The sequence below is a fragment of the Saccopteryx bilineata genome, chromosome 7, assembly GCF_036850765.1.
Source record: "Saccopteryx bilineata isolate mSacBil1 chromosome 7, mSacBil1_pri_phased_curated, whole genome shotgun sequence".
Classification (NCBI taxonomy): Eukaryota; Metazoa; Chordata; class Mammalia; order Chiroptera; family Emballonuridae; genus Saccopteryx; species Saccopteryx bilineata.
Window position 1 is genome coordinate 87,646,112 of NC_089496.1, and position 17,446 is coordinate 87,663,557.

At 40.9% G+C, this 17,446-nt stretch overlaps 2 protein-coding genes across 6 annotated transcripts in view; both read right to left on the minus strand.

Annotated features, from left to right (window-relative positions):
- Positions 1 to 6,867, minus strand: part of ERLIN1 (ER lipid raft associated 1) — a 40,132-nt gene extending 33,265 nt beyond the window's left edge. The window contains exons 1-4 of one of the 3 annotated variants that reach the window (XM_066239168.1): positions 6,749 to 6,867; positions 6,303 to 6,426; positions 3,705 to 3,786; positions 88 to 134 (exon numbers count right to left, since the gene is read on the minus strand). In XM_066239168.1, coding sequence (XP_066095265.1) covers positions 88 to 134; positions 3,705 to 3,786; positions 6,303 to 6,415 — 242 coding nt within the window. In that variant the 5' untranslated portion in view covers positions 6,416 to 6,426; positions 6,749 to 6,867. The other 2 variants (XM_066239169.1, XM_066239170.1) reach the window with 2 other exon arrangements.
- Positions 6,868 to 13,565: 6,698 nt separating this feature from the next.
- CHUK (component of inhibitor of nuclear factor kappa B kinase complex) overlaps positions 13,566 to 17,446 on the minus strand; it is a 40,217-nt gene continuing 36,336 nt past the window's right edge. For all 3 annotated transcript variants that reach the window (XM_066239149.1, XM_066239147.1, XM_066239150.1), the window contains exons 20-21: positions 15,525 to 15,624; positions 13,566 to 14,773 (exon numbers count right to left, since the gene is read on the minus strand). In XM_066239149.1, coding sequence (XP_066095246.1) covers positions 15,556 to 15,624 — 69 coding nt within the window. In that variant the 3' untranslated portion in view covers positions 13,566 to 14,773; positions 15,525 to 15,555. The remainder of the gene's footprint in view (positions 14,774 to 15,524; positions 15,625 to 17,446) is intronic.

Sequence of the window (17,446 nt, forward strand, 5' to 3'; positions counted from 1 at the left end):
ATTTGAAAGATGTTTAAGTGATCACAGTTTATGAACAGAAACACCAGCTGAACTAAAAGGAGGTTGATAAGTGAGGGGAAAGCTTACCTTGTTCCACAAGGCACATTTTTAACTTCATCAGTTTGCAGAGTTGTCTGGGGAAGGAAAAAGACCTCATCAATACTCAGGACACAAATCGTCAAAGAACAACTGGTCCCAGAAGAAAACCTCTGGAGAACTGCTGAGAGGTAAGTATAGGATCACCAAAGATTAGCTATCCAAGTTGTTTCTTTTTGTGTCCTAGTAGACATGAAAGCCTTGAGACAAAATAGCTAATGCTTGAATCAGGATGCACTAGGAAAGTTTCAATGTTTACCTCTTAGAGTATGTCCCTTATTGGCCTGGAGCTGGCCTGGATTACAAACTACATGGCTTCCCCACAAGGATACTACTACAAGGACTTGTGCTCTGAACTTTGATCCCACTGCTAATATTACTGCTTATAATAAAGGTAAAAGATAACTATTATATGCATATGAGTAGTATAAAACTCAAAGATAAAAACTGAACACCGATCTTTTCCTCTAAAGCAATAGAAGATATTTTAGTTCAGGGCCTAGTGATCTTTCAAACGGTCTGTTCAATTTCCTTTTTAACAAAAGTGCCACTACCAGCACTGCTTCCTTTTAGTGAATCAAAAACCTGGTACTTAATTACTCTGCTCCTTTGTTTGGATCCAGAATGATTCTTTATTGTACTCTAAGGCCTCCAATAGGTGAATACAAAATGGGTATATTCTAGACACACTGTACCTTATTAAGCACACAGAAACATATTACTTTATGGAATTCAAAGGAGAAAGGAAGCATTGTCCCTGCTTCCAAAGAGCTCATTATCCAACGAAGAAGATAAAATCCTTATAAACCAATCAATAACAGGTATAAAATAACAGAGTATAAACTGAATTGTTAGGTATTGAATGCCAGAGAGTAAAATGATAGGCTGAAAGGCTCTCTGAGGTGAAGTACTTAAAAGCCAGGTCTAGAGGAGGAGAAATAAGAACAGATGTGGCAGAGGAACATCTTAGATTCAATAAATATCCTATTTAGAATCACACAGCTGAGGACTAATCACGTGTACAAGTGACAGGAAGCAGACTGGCATGCCTGCAGCAGAAGGGGCATACAGATGAAAGTTGAAATTCTGAAAGGAGAACACAGTGATATTAGGTAGAGGGCCCTGCATGTTCGTGGGGATGGGGGGATGGAGGCTACTTAGGCTTTTCCCAGTCTAACTTATATGTAGCCAAAAAATAAGCCTTTCAAAAATATGTTTTTCCCTTAATTCCTCTGCTCGTATGTGGTACAGTTCTCAGTATCCATCATATTTAGAAACAAGAGAACCAGCTGCGAAGCTAAAGTATTAAATTATTTAGGTTGATTTAGAAAAGAGCATGGAAATTAAAAGCTGTCAATCCAGGAAATATAATAAAGAAAAGATTTAATAACTGGTTGCATAGAAAATTCCAGGAGGGAAAAGAACAGAATTTAACTCTACGGCTGAGAGATTAGGATGATGGGAAACACAGAATCCAGGTAGAGTGAGAGAAGTTGATGAAGAGATGAGTTTAATTTATTGTATTTTCTTCAAACATTAACAAAACTCAATTTCCATATTCCACATCAACATAGAAGGCTATCTCTTCTAATGTGTTCCAAAATTTTTATGTTTCATTCGTATAAGAACAATTTCTTAAAAAGATTTTATTAAATATAATTCTTTCCTAGAATGTTACTGTTTCACATAATAAAAAAGAACATTCCTATTTAGTCACACTGGCTCCACCATTTAATTTTTTTTGTAAATGCAAAGTGTATTTGTTTACAATGAAATATCTTTACTAATTTCATTTCCATTTCTTGTAAGTATGATAGTTTATTACAATATATGCATATACATATGTACACACTATATATTGTATTTGTTATATCTGCAATTAAACTCTAACATCTATTTAATGTTTATCATCTGTATCTCTTCTATATATCTCTGTATCGGCACGATTCAACATACTAAGCTCCAAGAAGGCAGAGACAGATGTGTCTGGTTTTGAACATATCTAAAAAAGCCCCTAATCTCTAAAGGTCTGATGGTGCCACTGACAACTTCATTATAATATAAAGAGTTTAGGCTGTTGGTGAAATCAGGTAATTAAAACTCCTTCTTTCACAGAATAACTGAAGTCTACAGTAGTGAAGTGACTTTTGCAAAGTCGTGTAATTAATTGGTGTCAGAGCCAGAACTCAAGTCTCTAGGCTCCTGGCTCCATGTTCACCACATCACACTGCTTCCTGAGAAATCAGCTCAATTTTACAACTTTTAGAAGTAGAAAGGTCAGAAATACAAATTGATTACAATCTCTGTCTTCAAGAAGTTTGGAGATGTTCTGTTTTTTTGTTTTGTTTTGTTTTTTGGTGTTTTTTTTTTTAATTTATTCATTTTAGAAAGAAGAGAGAGAGGGAGAGAAGAGAGAGAGAGAGAAGGGGGAGGAGCAGGAAGCATCAACTCCCATATGTGCCTTGACCGCGGCAAGCCCAGGGTTTCGAACCGACGACCTCAGCATTTCCAGGTCGACGCTTTATCCACTGCGCCACCACAGGTCAGGCGGAGATGTTCTGGAAAGAAAATACACACAAAAACAGAGAACACAACAAAAACCAAGTAAGACCAAGGGCCAAAATTGACAATACAGACGTTCAGCGCTCTAGATTAGAGGAGGGATTTGCAATGAGCCTTAAGAAAGACAGGAGAGAAAAAAATGAAGGGAAAGATGTGGAGAGAAGAGGTGATGGCATGAACCAAGGCAAGAATGAATAAAATAAATATGGGAAAATAAACATGGAAATCAGTCTGACTAAAGAAAGAACGAACATATTGTACTTTATAAGATACAAATTCTTACCCTAAGTCATATAAAAACAAATTGAAAGGAAACCTGCAGGATATAAGTATTTATAATGAAACTCTCGCTTAGCAAGAAGCTTAGACTTAAATTACAAGATTAAATATATTAAGTTTTCCTCAGTCCTGAAAAATTAGCAGATAGTTTACAAAACTAGTCATAATCTAATTCTATTCTGCCATCTTGTTATGTCAAAAGATTTACTAAGTGTCTCCCAAGGCCAAGACACTGTTCTCAATGATCAAGTGCTATTTCAAATACTCTGGAATGCTATCAAAATAGAATATTCCCTAAGATTCCACATAAAATTGTGCTTAATGTCCCTGAAAAAAATGGGAGGCAGAAAAGCTGTGAATAAAAATTCAGATCCTCCATGTTAACAGTCGTCCAGGAGCTTGCCTCTATGGAAACCAAACACTGTTCCAAACCAAGAAATCACTGGTTTGTATTTCTAGTAGTGTTCTGAAGTCCTGCTTTTATTTTGACAGCAGCAACAGAAAACCTGTTGCATACCACTATACAGATGTAAGAAGTCACTTCTTCCAAGCTGCCTAGCTCTTACTTCTAATATACTTCAAGAGAGGGAGGTGCTCAAAACCAGAACCTGTGCTATGACAACCGTACTTTGTACTTTAACCCTTACAATGAAGTAAACACTGCCATTTGCTTAAGCAATAAGAAAATCTACCTCCACCCACAAATGGGGCAACTGTTCCTGTCACACCTGTCCATCCAGCGTAGGGCTCCCCTAGAAATCACTCACCTGCACAGATCTGAACGTAGTAATGAAAGGCAACATGATATGATAGCCTGGTCCACTGGGGCTAGTTAGTAAAGCTCCTCCCCTGCAAAAAGATGTTTTAATTTGATAAGATTAAGAGAGAAATTCTCTTTCCAAATTTAAAATGCTGTAATAAGTATTCACTCTTACTCATGCTATTGACCTATTAAAGCCTCAATATGAATTACTCATGATAAACAACTGCTGGTCCCTACACTATCTGCCACAGCTGAGGAGGTGAAAAAAGTCCCATTAAACTGCTGATGTTACACCTTGTTTCATAAGCTGGACCAACCACGCCTCTGGGTCTCCAGCACTGCTCTCAGCTACAAAGGATTTTCCTTGGTCTTTAACCATCTGAGAAACACGAAAAAAAACAAAACTCTAATGGCTCTTAGTTGCTATATTTTAATTGTGCATAGCATGAGCTAGTTAAAAAAATAATACACTTAATCATGAGGTTGAAAAAGAAGGTAAAACAAACTTTCAAGAAAGGAGAACATTTCTGAGGCTCAAGATTCTTCCAATCTACCTATAAGGAAATAAAAGTACTGGAAGCATAAAGTTTATTTACTTATTTATTTTCTAAACTTTTTTCCCCTTTAATTTTAGAGAAACAGAGAGAGGTATGGGGCAAAGGGAGGGCAAATGGGAGAGAGAAAGAAGCATTCATTTATCATTCCACTCAGTTGTACATTCATTAGTCACTGGTTGCTTCCTTTATGTTTCCTGAGCAGGATCAAACCTTCAACCTTGTTGCTTTGGGACAACACTTTAACCAACTGAGCTAACCAGCCAGGGCTTGGGGGCATAAAGTTTATTTTTAAAAATGAACAAGCCTGACCAGGCAGTGGTGGAGGGGATAGAGCGTCGGACTGGGATGCGGAGGACCCAGGTTCAAGGCCCCAAGGTCACCAGCTTGAGTGTGGGCTCATCTGGTTTGAGCAAAGCTCACCAGCTTGGACCCAACGTTGCCGGCTCGAGCAAGGGGTTACTCTCGGTCTGCTGTAGCCCCCCAGTCAAGGCACATATGAGAAAGCAATCAATAAACAACTAAGGTGTCGCAACGAAAAACTAATGATTGATGCTTCTCCTCTCTCTCCGTTCCTGTCTGTCTGTCCCTATCTATCCCTCTCTTTGACTCACTCTGTCTCTGTAAAAAAAAAAAAAAAAAAAGAACAATTAGCATGGAAAGATAAGGGATGAGATAATATGACTTAAGTACAGACTTGTTCGCCAAATAAGTCTGTGGGCTTGTTCACCAAATACTGGAATGTGAGAACTATGACAGCACATCTTGGAAATTAAAAAAAAAAAAAAAAAAGAATTCTGAGGGCAAAGACAAAAAAGAAGTCCTATTTTACATAGTGAAGAGTAACTTTATAGAACTTAGCTTTCTATTGGAAAATATAAATAGGTTTGCAAAGAATTCATAACAAATAACTAAGAAAAGATAAACTGAGGTCTTTCCCTAATTCTTTGACAGCCATACCTTAAAAAGCTCTTTTCTTGGTTTTATTACCAGGATGACAATGCCAAACTAGGTGGAAATTTGAACTAATCTGTCATTTTTTATGCTAAAGCTCTACTTGCTAAGACATTTCACTAAAATTACATTTGAAACTAACATTTGAAACAGAAAAAATTGTTTCAAGACTCGGGATGGTTTTTAAAAGTAGAAATATGAACCCTGGCCGGATAGCTCAGTTGGTGAGAGCATGGGCCCTAAGCGCAGAGGTGTTGGTTTGATCCCCGTTCAGGGCATATACAGGAACGCATGGATGTTCCTGTCTCTCTCTAAAATAAAAAAAAGAAACATTAAAAAAAGTAGACATGTCACTTTTGGGGAATGATGGAAACAAGCAAAAAGCTGAAGCCCTTTCAAATACATACATCACTATTGGAGTTTCTTCAGATTGTCTTCTCTCTGTCTCTGTCAAAAGGAACTGGTTGGACCATGTTGAAAGAAAAGCTATTTGAGCTTGACTAGAGAGCAGTATGTATATTCCACACTATTCCTTTCTCAATCTGAAAAGGGTAAGGTGGGTGGGTCATCAATGCTGTTTATGTGTCTCAAGGTCCGGGGATATAAAAATTGTCGTGGCCATCATGTTTTAACCTTACAAGCCCAAACTAGACACTACCAGGTGCTTTTGAAGGAAAAAAGAATCTAAACAACCGTCACAAAAAGAACCAGAGATTCTAAAGAGCACACAAAGCTCAAACTGAAAGCCTGTACGCTGTATGGAATACAACGATTTACCCATCTCTTCAGTTTACAGGTGTAGTGACCACTGCCTACTTTACTCATTTTCTTCTGCAAATAATTGAGCTTACAAGGAATAAACTGCAGGGACTCAACCTTTGCGCAGAATATACACAGCACTATAACTGGCCAACACCAGGAGGGCGCTCTGCAGAAGTCTGCCTGGGCCCCGAACTTCTCCCTAGAGCTGGGACGAAACCCATTGCCTACAATCGGAGAGGGCTCCCCGACGTCGCAGAGGGAACACCTTCCCAGACGCCACTCAGCCGGCAGTTCTCTTTCTACCTGCTCTAGAGCCTGAGCTGACTGCTCACCTGTAGTACACAGCCAGGTGTCCTTCCTCGATCTTGTGGATAGAGGAGTAGAGAAGGACGAACACCAGACCCACCACTGCAGCCACCAGAACCCGGACTTGGGTCATATTCATCCTTGTTTCTCCTGGTAAGGGAGGAAAAGAGCCCCCAGCCCCGTAAGAGATAGGCCTACCCTTTCTGGTTTCCACCCTCTGCGTCCGGGCAACTGTCTCCCTTCCTCACGCCGAGCAGGGGAGTCTTGTGCCCCCTTTCCGTCATTCATTTCCCCTCGCAGAATCCGTTTTCCCCTCGCTAACCCCTCCGCTGAAGGCTGCCCTCAGTCAGCCCTTGCTCGGTGAGCGTCGTGACACCCCTTTCCCGAACAGCCGCTCCCCCAGCAGAAGGTACTAAGAAGGGGGCGCAGCTGCAACGTCCGAAGACAGACCGACCCCTCTACCGCGCCTCACCGATCAGTGACGCATCGCCTCCGCCCGCACGTGCAGTCGCCTCCCCGCCGAGCCAACCGCCACCAAGCGCCGACCCCGCCCACTCTCCCAGCTCTGCGGCTGCGCGGGCACGCACGCCGACGCAGGGCTCGCCCCGCGACTAAGAGACGGAGAGCGGACGGGACAAAATTCCCCGTCGGCTTCCTGCGCAATTTCCTGCCAAAGTAACTCGGGTTCTTTTCTGTGTACTGCGGGTTTCTTGCTTCTGAAGAGAAGTGGGCAATCTGGAGCAAGCAAGGTGCTAAGAAGGAGATGGCCTCTGGGACGAGGGACTGGACAGTTTGTTCTTGGGTAAAGACCCACTCCCTCACTCAGTGTGGGACCTGTTCCGTTCATTTGTCCTGTTCTAGCTTATACAGAAGCCTATGTGGCAATCATGTGCTTCAGGCACAGGTCCAGCACTTAATTCAGGTGCAACCAGACTTGTTGCAAGGAAAGTGGAAGTTCTGAAGTAGAAGATATTCGATCGAACAGCATATCATCAAATATTTTTCTGAATACCTATTAATGTGCAGGAATGTAATCTTGTGAGGTCTGTATGAAGGCCATCCAAGGAGTAGGAATGGGTCTTCTAAGGAAAACGAAAAGGAATACTGAGCAGCAGCTTCCTTGAAGCCAGTTAATGGAAGGAGTGGGATGATAGATTAGGCACAGTTTTTAAAAGGCTAAAATGAACCTTTTCTGTAGGGAGGGGGTACTGGATGGCTAGAGGATAGATACAGGCTTTCTTTTTACTGCATATTATGTTCTTTTAAAATAAGCATTAAGTGCATATATTATCAAAAACAAAAAGGAGCCTGACCAGGCGGTGGCGCAGTGGATAGAGCGTCGGGCTGGGATGCGGAAGTACCCAGGTTCGAGACCCCAGAGGTCGCGCGCGCGGGCTCATCTGGCTTGAGCAAAGAGCTCGCCAGCTTGGACCCAAGGTCGCTGGCTCCAGCAGGGGGTTACTCGGTCTGCTGAAGGCCCGCGGTCAAGGCACGTGTGAGAAAGCAATCAATGAACAACTAAGAAGTCGCAACGAGAAACTGATGATTGATGCTTCTCATCTCTTTCTGTTCCTGTCTGTCTGTCCCTGTCTATCTCTGCCTCTGTAAAAAAAAAAAAAAAAAAAAAGGAGAGTTAAAGAGTAGAGATAGGAGTGAGATGGACGAATACGAGTAACGTATTAGAGTAAATTGGGCAGTAGTGTTTAATATAAGCCTTCAAAGGCTAGCAGTGGGACCATAACTGGAGAAGTAGACGTTGGAGCAGAGAAATATGGGGAAGCAGTGCTTTAGGGCTGACGAGTCTGCAAAATGGTTTAAAGTGGAAGCAGATTGGAGGCTAGGAAGCAAAGTGGTTAGAAGCAACAGGCCCAAAGTTACCATGGTGGTAATTGGAAATCGGAAGAGGTAGACGTCAGGTCTTCATAAAGCAAGCCCTCCCAGACCATTCTATCCTCTCCCTTCAGTACGATACAGTAAATACCTGAATCATTCATTTGCCTTTTTACCTAGAAATGTCTAGGACTTTGTTCCAGATAAACTAAACTAATTGCAGAGTTTTGCGATTTTAACTTTCAAAAAGCAAAAAGAATAAAAAATAACTTGTTCCAGCCCCTGTTTTCTGGATGGATTCTCTTAGTTTTTCATAATATTGCTTGATGTAGGGAATGAAACGTATACAATTCTCAACTGCCATTCAACTCTCAAAAGTAGTCAATCAATAAAAAAACAAAAATAAAGTGGTCAACTCATACATCAAAGGCAAGTCTGGCCCTGGCCAAGTAATTCAGTTGGTTACAGCATCGTCCAGATAAGTCAAGGTTGCAGGTTTGCTCCCTGGTCAGAGCCCATATAAGAATCAACTAATGAATGCATAAGTGAAACAACGAATTTTCTCTCTCTCTCTCTCTCCCACTCCTTCCTCCCTCGCTAAAATCAATAAATTTAAACAAAAGCACATTTAAAGCAAGTCTGAGGTAATCTTACTATGATCATCTGTTCTGAATCATACCACCTGCCTATATCATATTGATCAGGCTACCTGGATATCCATCACCTGTGCCACACAACATAAAAATGCCCCACCCAACAGCCGATCTTTTATCAGTTATTATAATATTTGTAATGTATACAATAGTTTTAAAAGTCCATAAACAATCATTTCAGTGCTTGGATGGATTAGCGTTCAGACTCCCAGATAAGCACCTTTTTTAAAAAAAAAAAAAGCTAGAAACCGGGAGAGACAGTCAGACAGGATTCCTGCATGCGCCCGACGGGGATCCACCCGGCACGCCCACCAGGGGGCGATGCTCTGCCCCTCGGGGCGTCGCTCTGTCGCGACCAGAGCCACTCTAGCGCCTGGGGCAGAGGCCAAGGAACCATCCCCAGTGCCCGGGCCATCTTTGCTCCAATAGAGCCTCCGCTGCGGGAGGGGAAGAGAGAGACAGAGAGGAAGGAGAGGGGGGAGGGGTGGAGAAGCAAATGGGCGCTTCTCCTATGTGCCCTGGCCGGGAATCGAACCCGGGACTTCCACACGCCAGGCCGACGCTCTACCACTGAGCCAACCGGCCAGGGACAGCACCTTTTTTTTTTTTTTGACAGAGACAGAGAGAGGAACAGATAGGGACAGACAGGCAGGAAGGGAAAGATGGGAAGCATCAATTCTTTGTTACAGCATGTTAGTTGTTCATTGATTTCTTGTTCATTGATTGCTTTCTAATATGTGCCTTGATGGGGGGGGTATACAGCAGAGCAAGTGACTGCTTGCTCAAACCAGCGACTTTGGGTTCAAGCCAGTGACCCTTGGGCTCAAGCCAGCGACCATGGGGTCATGTCTATGATCCCATGCTCAAGCCAGTGACCCCATGCTCAAGCTGGTGAGCCCACGCTCAAGCTAGATGAGCCTGTGCTCAAGCCGGGGACCTCAAGGTTTCGAACCTGGGTCCTCCACGTCCCAGTCTGATGCTCTATCCACTGTGCCTCAACATCTTTGAAGCAACGGGTACCCAATAAGTGTTTCTTGATTTAAAACCTTCTAGAACTAGAGAAGCAGAGTAAAACAGCTGATAGTCAAATTTTTATATTTAGAGAAAGTAGTATCAGATGACTAAAACATTAGATGACAACCTCAAGGTCTCAAACTTGGATGACTGGGAAAATGACACTATAAGAAAAAAGGGGATGGTGTGACTAAGACATTGGTCTATTAGGGCATGATATGAGCATGGTTTTTAGACATGGATAGTGGTGATAGGACACCTTCAGGTGAAAATACTATATTAAAGAAGCTACAAATACTGTCTTTAGTATAAGTCCTGTATAATTCCTAAGGAAAGTATAGTGAGAGCCCATTGTGTTATTCTCTGCTCCAATTCTACTTCATGGAAACTTTACGTTTTCCCAAACCATATTCAACTACAGTTGATCCTTGAACAACATGGGTTTGAACTGTGTGGGTCCACTTAGTTATTTTTTCTTCTTCCTCATTTTTATTTTTCAATTACAGATGACATACAATATTATATTTGTTTCAGGTATATGCCCCAGTCATTACACATTATGTAACTTACTAAGTGGCCATCACAATAAGTCTTGCACCCATCTGATACCATACATAGTTATTAGAATATTATTGACTATGTTTCCTATGATGTACTTTACATCCCTATGAGTATTCTGTAACTACCAATTTGTATTTCTTAATCCCTTCACCATTTTCACCCATATTCCCAAACCCCTTCCCTATCTGGAAGTTGTCAGAATGTTCTCTGTATCTCAGTCTGTTTCCATTCTGCTTATTCATTTAGTTTGTTTTTAGATTCAATTATTGATAAAAATGTATTTATTACTATTTTATTGTTCATATTTTTATTATGACTTCTTCTTAAAAAAGACCTTTTAACATTTCATATAATACTAGTTCGGTGACGAATTCCTTTAGCTTTTTCTTGTCCGGGAAGCTCTTTTATCTGTCCTTAATTTCTAAATGATAGCTTTGCTGGGTAGAGTAATCTTGGTTGTAGGTCCTTGCTTTTTTCATCACTTTGACTATTTCTTGCCAATCAATCAGGGCTTGCAAAGTTTCTGTTGAGGAATCAGATGACAGTCTTATGGGAGCTCCCTTGTAGGTAACTAACTTTTTCTCTTGCTGATTTTAAGATTCTCTCTTTGTCTTTAATCTTTTGCATTTTAATTATGCTGTATTTTGGTGTAGGCCTCTTTGGGTTCATATTGTTTGGGACTCTGTGTTTTTGGACTTGTATGTCTATTTCCTTCACCAGGTTAGGAGTTTCCTGTTATCATTTTTTCAGGTAGGTTTTCAATTTCTTGCTCTCTCTCTTCTCCTTCTGGCACCCCCATGATGCAAATGTTGGTATGCTTGAAGTTGTCCCAGAGGCTCCTTATACTATCCTCATATTCAATATTTTTGGATTCTTTCTTCTTGCTGTTGTTTTTTGCTTCCTTATATTCCAAGTCACTGATTTGATTGTTTTACCTTCTCTGTAGTTGATTCCCTGTAAATTATTCTTCATTTCAGTTAGTGTACCCTTCACTTTCTGACGGCTCCTTTTTATGCTGTTGAGGTTCTAAGTTCATTGAGGAACTTTATAACCAGTTTTTTAAACTCTGTATCTAGGCCCTGGCGGGTTGGCTCAGTGGTAGAGCGTAGGCCTGGCATGCGGGTTACCCCAGTTCGAATCCCGACCAGGGCACATAGGAGAAGCACCCATTTGCTTCTCCACCCCACACCCCTCCTTCCTCTCTGTCTCTCTCTTCCCCTCCCGCAGCCAAGGCTCCATTGGAGCAAAGATGGCCCGGGCGCTGGGGATGGCTCCTTGGCCTCTGCCCCAGGCGCTAGAGTGGCTCTGGTCGCGGCAGAGCGACCCCTCGGAGGGGCAGAGCATCGTCCCCTGGTGGGCGTGCCGGGTGGATCCTGGTCCGGCGCATGCGGGAGTCTGTCTGACTGTCTCTCCCCGTTTCCAGCTTCAGAAAAATACAAATAATAATAATAATAATAAACTCTGTATCTAGTAGATTGCTTGTTTCCATTTCATTTAGTTCTTTTTTTCTGGCATTTTGTTGTTCTTTTATTTGGGACATATTTGTCTTCTCATTTTGGCAGCCTTCCTGTGTTTGTTTCTATGTGTTAGGTAGAGCTGCTGTGTCTCCCAGGCTTGGTAGAATGGCCTAATGTAGTAGGTGGTCTGTAGGGTCCAGGAGCACAGCCTCCCAAATCACCCAAACTGGGCACTCATGGTGCACCCCCAACCCCCACAAACTGTGTGGGCTGTGTACCCTGTCCTCTTGTAGTTGAGCCTTGATTGTTGTTGGCACATCAATGGGAGGGATTTAACCCCTGGCTGATCAGCTACAAGGACTGGCTGTGACCACTGACCTTCAAAGCCTGTGGATTAGCTGGTCAGGGCCCACCCCACAGAGCAGGACTTATTTTAGAAGGACTCTGGTGTCCACTGTCTGCCCTTCGTATTGCTTGTGGAGATGGTTGGATGGCAAAGCTTTGATGTGGTCTGAAGCTGTTCATTGGCTGTGCTGGCTCTGGGGCCTCCTAAGAGGTGCAGACCAAGCTCAGCCATCACCTGGGGGCCACCAGGCATCAGCTACAAAGCGCTCTGCAGATGGCTGCTACTTGTGCTAGGCTTGGAGATGCCCAGGCAAGGCCAACCTGTGAACCAAGGTCAGCTGCAACTAGTGCCTGGGCTGGGGCCACTTTGTGAGAGGCATGGGGCATGTTGAGACCAGATGCTGCTTATTTGAGGGATTTTTTTAGGAAAATGTGAAGCATGAGCCCAGACAGGCCATGCTAAGGAAAAGCTACTAGAAACAGCTTGGGTGCGCCTGAAAGTTGGGTGGAGCGAGGCCTCTGCAAATCACCAGGGCGGGGTGAACAGTGTGAGCCAGGTTGATCGGAGTCTCAGATATGGTGCCCACCTGCTGGTTTTGTGGGGGAGGGCTCATCAAAGAACAATGTTTGGGAGAAAGCTGCCCAAACATCAGGTCTTTCTCTGATGCCAGTCAATTCAGTTCCTTGTATGTCTCTGGTGCCTTTCAAGCTGCTGCCCCAGCACTGGAGCTTAGAGGGAGTGAGTCTGAATAAGTCCATGCATGGGCTCTTTAAGAACTGTCTGTCCAGCGGCCCTCCATCTCACTCAGCCTCAATCCCTGCTGATTTTACAGCCAGAAGTTATGGTGACTTCAGGCCCTGGAACTCTGGGGAAGGGGGTGTGGTGTGGGGTTAGGACCCCTCACTCATCAGGGGAGACCTCTGAAGCTGAGATATCCCTCCCAGTTTTTATTCACCACACATGGGTGTGGGACCAGCCTGTTCTGCGACTCTCTGCCCCTCCTTCCAGTCTCAGTGTGGCTTCTTTAATTCTCCAGTTGTAGGACTTACGTTCAGCCAGATATCAGGCAGTTCTGAATGATGGTTGTTCTGTAGTTTAGTTGTAATTTTGATGCAGCTGTGGGAGGAAGCAAGTACTGCATGTACCTATGCTACCATCTTGCCCAGATACACTGGTTTTTAAAAAATAATCAGCCCTTCTTATTTGCTGGTTTCGTGTCAGCAGATTCAACCAACCACAGCTCTAAAACAATATTTTTGCAGTCCTAACCTCTGTTGAATTCATAAATGTGAAGGGCCAACTTTAGAGGCAAAAGTGATAATGCAGATTTTCAACTGCATGAGGGTGGGGGGGGTGTCAGTGCCCCTAAACCCCCATTGTTCAAGGGTCAACTATATTAATTTGATTTTAATGAATAGAGGCAAAAGGTAATTTAAAAATTATTTAATACTCAAAGTGAAAAACTATAATACAAAAGCATTTCACATTTTTTTTTAAAAAACAAGTATCTTCTAAATTACTTAAGGGATGACAGATCCACAATTCTTTACCTGAAATTGTTAGAGCAAGATGCTTCAGAATTATAAAATTTTCAGATTTTAGAAAGGTAATTCAGTGCATAAACCATATACATAAACACCCAGCAGTGTCTGTGGCAGCAGCCTCCCCCACAAATAATCAATCATGTTAAAATTTCCGCAAGATAAATGAATATTCACAATAAATGGGACAAGTAGAGTCAATTGTCAGTTCCGGTTAGATTTGTAAGCAAATGAATTTTGTCACCAAGCTTATGAAAAACCTTGCTTTCAGAGCTTTTTGGATTTTGGAATTACAGATAAGGGAGTGCAGACCTTTATTTGTATGATGAGATATGAAAGATTCCTGAAACAAATGATTCATTTTTACAAGTGAAAAAAACAGATAAGCTTTCAAATACATTATAAATTAACAGACATCTTTTCTTTGATATTACTAAATGTACATCTTAAATACATATACACATAGCATACTATGTCAGTCCACTGGTATTAAAAGCACAGGTGCACAATTCCTTCCGTAGGAAAGGAATACTGTCAAGTGTGCTGTAGAACTGAAAATGGGATTGACCGAACTCCTTAGGATGCCAGAAAGAGCACTGCTGAGTGCAACACAAGAAAGCAGAGTTTATCCTTCCAGAACTACGATTTTACTTGAGAACAGCCTCTTCCACAGAAACACAGGCAGGAAGGATTTACTTGGAACACATGTTTTCTGAGGTTTTCTTCTCTGTATATTTTAATTTTGGTCTTATGCCCAAAAGTTAAATATTAAAAGGCATTCTTTGTCAGTTAAGTGATGTTTTACCAAGTTTTAAGACAAATATAATGATGCTCCTCAGTGGCTGTAGTATTTAAGCAAGTTCATGGACATTAAATTCTTTCTTTTCAGTGGTTAAAATTACACAAACCCAAAATATTGGCCTTTGTAAAAACATGCGTCGTTTTTGATCATAGCCATTTCTTCCATTGAATGGTGTCTGAAGAATGGTTTCATGCGAGAAAACAAATTGCGAACATGTGCAGCAACAACTTCCACTGGTTTGGGGACAGTGAGTAAGTGGCAAATCATTCTGTTAACCAACTCCAATCAAGATTCTAAAACCAGGCATGAAAAAATTACAATTAGATGTTGACTGTAAGTGGTAGGTTTATGAGTGTTCATTTTTGCAAGTTTTCTGTATGACATTTTATAGTCACAAGTGGAAAAATTAAAAGTATTTATGCTTATTTATAAGTTGCAATTAGAATTTAGTTCACTTTATGTTCTGCTAAGTAAAAAATATTTCAGAGTTTTCATAAATATTTGAAGCAAACAATGAAAGAGGAAATACAAAGAGTTGACAGAGACTAAATGTAGTAAAAGTAAATCCAGTAAACATTTTATTGTAGTTTCTCCAAGTTTTAACAAATCAGTAATTTACAGTAACTAAATCTTCTTAATATAAATACTTCTATTAATTACAACTATATTAACAATACTCATTTTGTATATAGCAGTTACTGTATTTGAATTATAATATAAATCCTGCCCCATCTTATTGGATAAAATTGATTGTTGAAGTAAAAAGGTACAACCATTCAATTTCAGTCATCACATCACAAAGAAAGCTCACCAATCTTTTAATTTGATCAAAAATGCTCTTGTTGAAGATTACTGATGACATAATCCTAGTATATCCATGAGTAAGAAAAGACTCAGATTTAAGGTTGAAGATAATCCTCAAATCTTCTTTTCTGTGGGTTCTTCTATTGCAGATCCACAGGCATCCCAAATGCCATGTAAGGCTAACATGAAAAGTCAAACCCAAATACTTAAAGCACACATCCACATCCATATAAAACTTACCATCATCCTACTGCTCTGTTCCTCATTTGCTTCATGAATAATAGTGCTTAAATGGCCAAGACAGTTCAAATTTTCTTCTATCATTTGTGCCAAAGTCCCCCTGTGAGACAAAAGAGAAAAGCCTTTTCATATTCACAAAGGGACATATGAATTTCCTCCACTTTTTGGTCTTCAGTATCAGGAAGATCACAGCCCTTCATGTATCTCTGCAACCCTACACCCCAAAACAGCAGATTCCTGTGGTCTTCAGTTTCTTTATTCTTCCCACCCAGTGTTGCCTCTGCCCTGCTTTAATAAGTAGTCCACTATAGCTCCATTCTGATTTTCCTCTGAAATAAAAGTGGCACTTATATACAACTTTTTCCCCAAAAAGTGATAACTGGTTTGGGGTGTGGGGAGACATCCTATATAGCACAGACAAATGAAAGATCTCTTTTTGTTTCTGGAATATTTTCCTTTCCTTACAAGTAGTAAGAACTTCCTTTTCAGAAACATAATTGTAGGGGAAAAGATACAAAAGTATCATCAACGATCAGGGAAGAGGAAAAACTCTGGTTGGAAACTACAGATGACAGCAATGAAAAAGTGTAACAAGCAAGCTGATTCCTGAGGACAGCAGAAGAAAACAGTGTGATGGGAGCTGCCCAGAACCAAAAAGATTCCTGGAAGTTTAAATGTGAAGGAAATCCTGATTCTGGTTTCTGCCTTCCCAATTTTCCTTTTCCATTTGGCCTATCCTCCCCTTTCACTACTCCTCAGATTCCCTATCCTATTAGAATCAGTTCTAGGCTATGGATGAGAGCCACTATGAGCTTAGATCTAAATTCTAATTCAGCTCTTACCCAACAGATGGAAAAATTGAGGCCAACAGTTCCCAATCCTTGATGGTTAAGTATTATGGGCATATACCAACTGAAATCAATTTTCCTTTATAATGTATTCCTACTGGAAATACATTTAAAATTCCTGTCGAATACACTTTTGCAAATAACCACAACCTCAATTCTCAAATTCACTGTATAGAAGTGACATCTGCAACCATTAGCATCCCCTAACAAAACTAAATGCCTTTAATGAAAGCATGACGGTTAGTAATGTACTAATTTTAATCTGATTTGAATCCAATTAATGGAATTATTTCCTGAAGTCTATATAATTAATTATAGCCTGTGCTGTAGCTGTGGATGGATTACACTGGGCCAAATCTACCATGACCCCAAGATTTAACCTGGAACTAGCTTTCTTTAAAAAAATAAAATACCTGGTTATTAGCTTGCCTTCCTGCCATGTGCTTTTCTCTCATAAAAGTAGAGCACAGAATGTACAAACTGCATGACCTCCTGAGCAGTGATGTGACATGGCTGCACTTCTGCAAAACTAAGTATGGGCAGAGCTCCCGGATGTGCTGGTGCTGCAGAGGTCTCCAGGAGTTGGGAGAAAAGCGACAATACACAAGCTAGCAAAGAGCCACAGGCTCTGGATACGGCACATCTTAGGCTGAGAAAAATCACAGAAATGAAGAGTCATTCAACTTTTAGCAGAAGAGTAGAAATAAAATATAGGCTTCAAACATCAGTTCTTATTTGCAAAACTGAATTAAGTCATTTAAAAAGTATATTAGAAATATTAAGTTATAAAATAGAATAGACTCAATAATTCATTAGAGGGGTGATCAAGACCCCACAATGATAAATGCAAAAAACATATTTTTTCAGAGATTAATGGTTGATAAAAGAATAAAGTTCGGGTAAAAGAACTGATAAGCCAATAACAGAGAGAGAATTTAGAACTTGGATTGAGCTATAAAGTAACATTTGCTGAATATTTACTTCCCAGTACTTTACATATGTAGTCTAACTGAATTTTCACAGCAATTCCCATGTTATGGGTGAGGAAATGTGAACATTAAGAGAGTTAAGTTA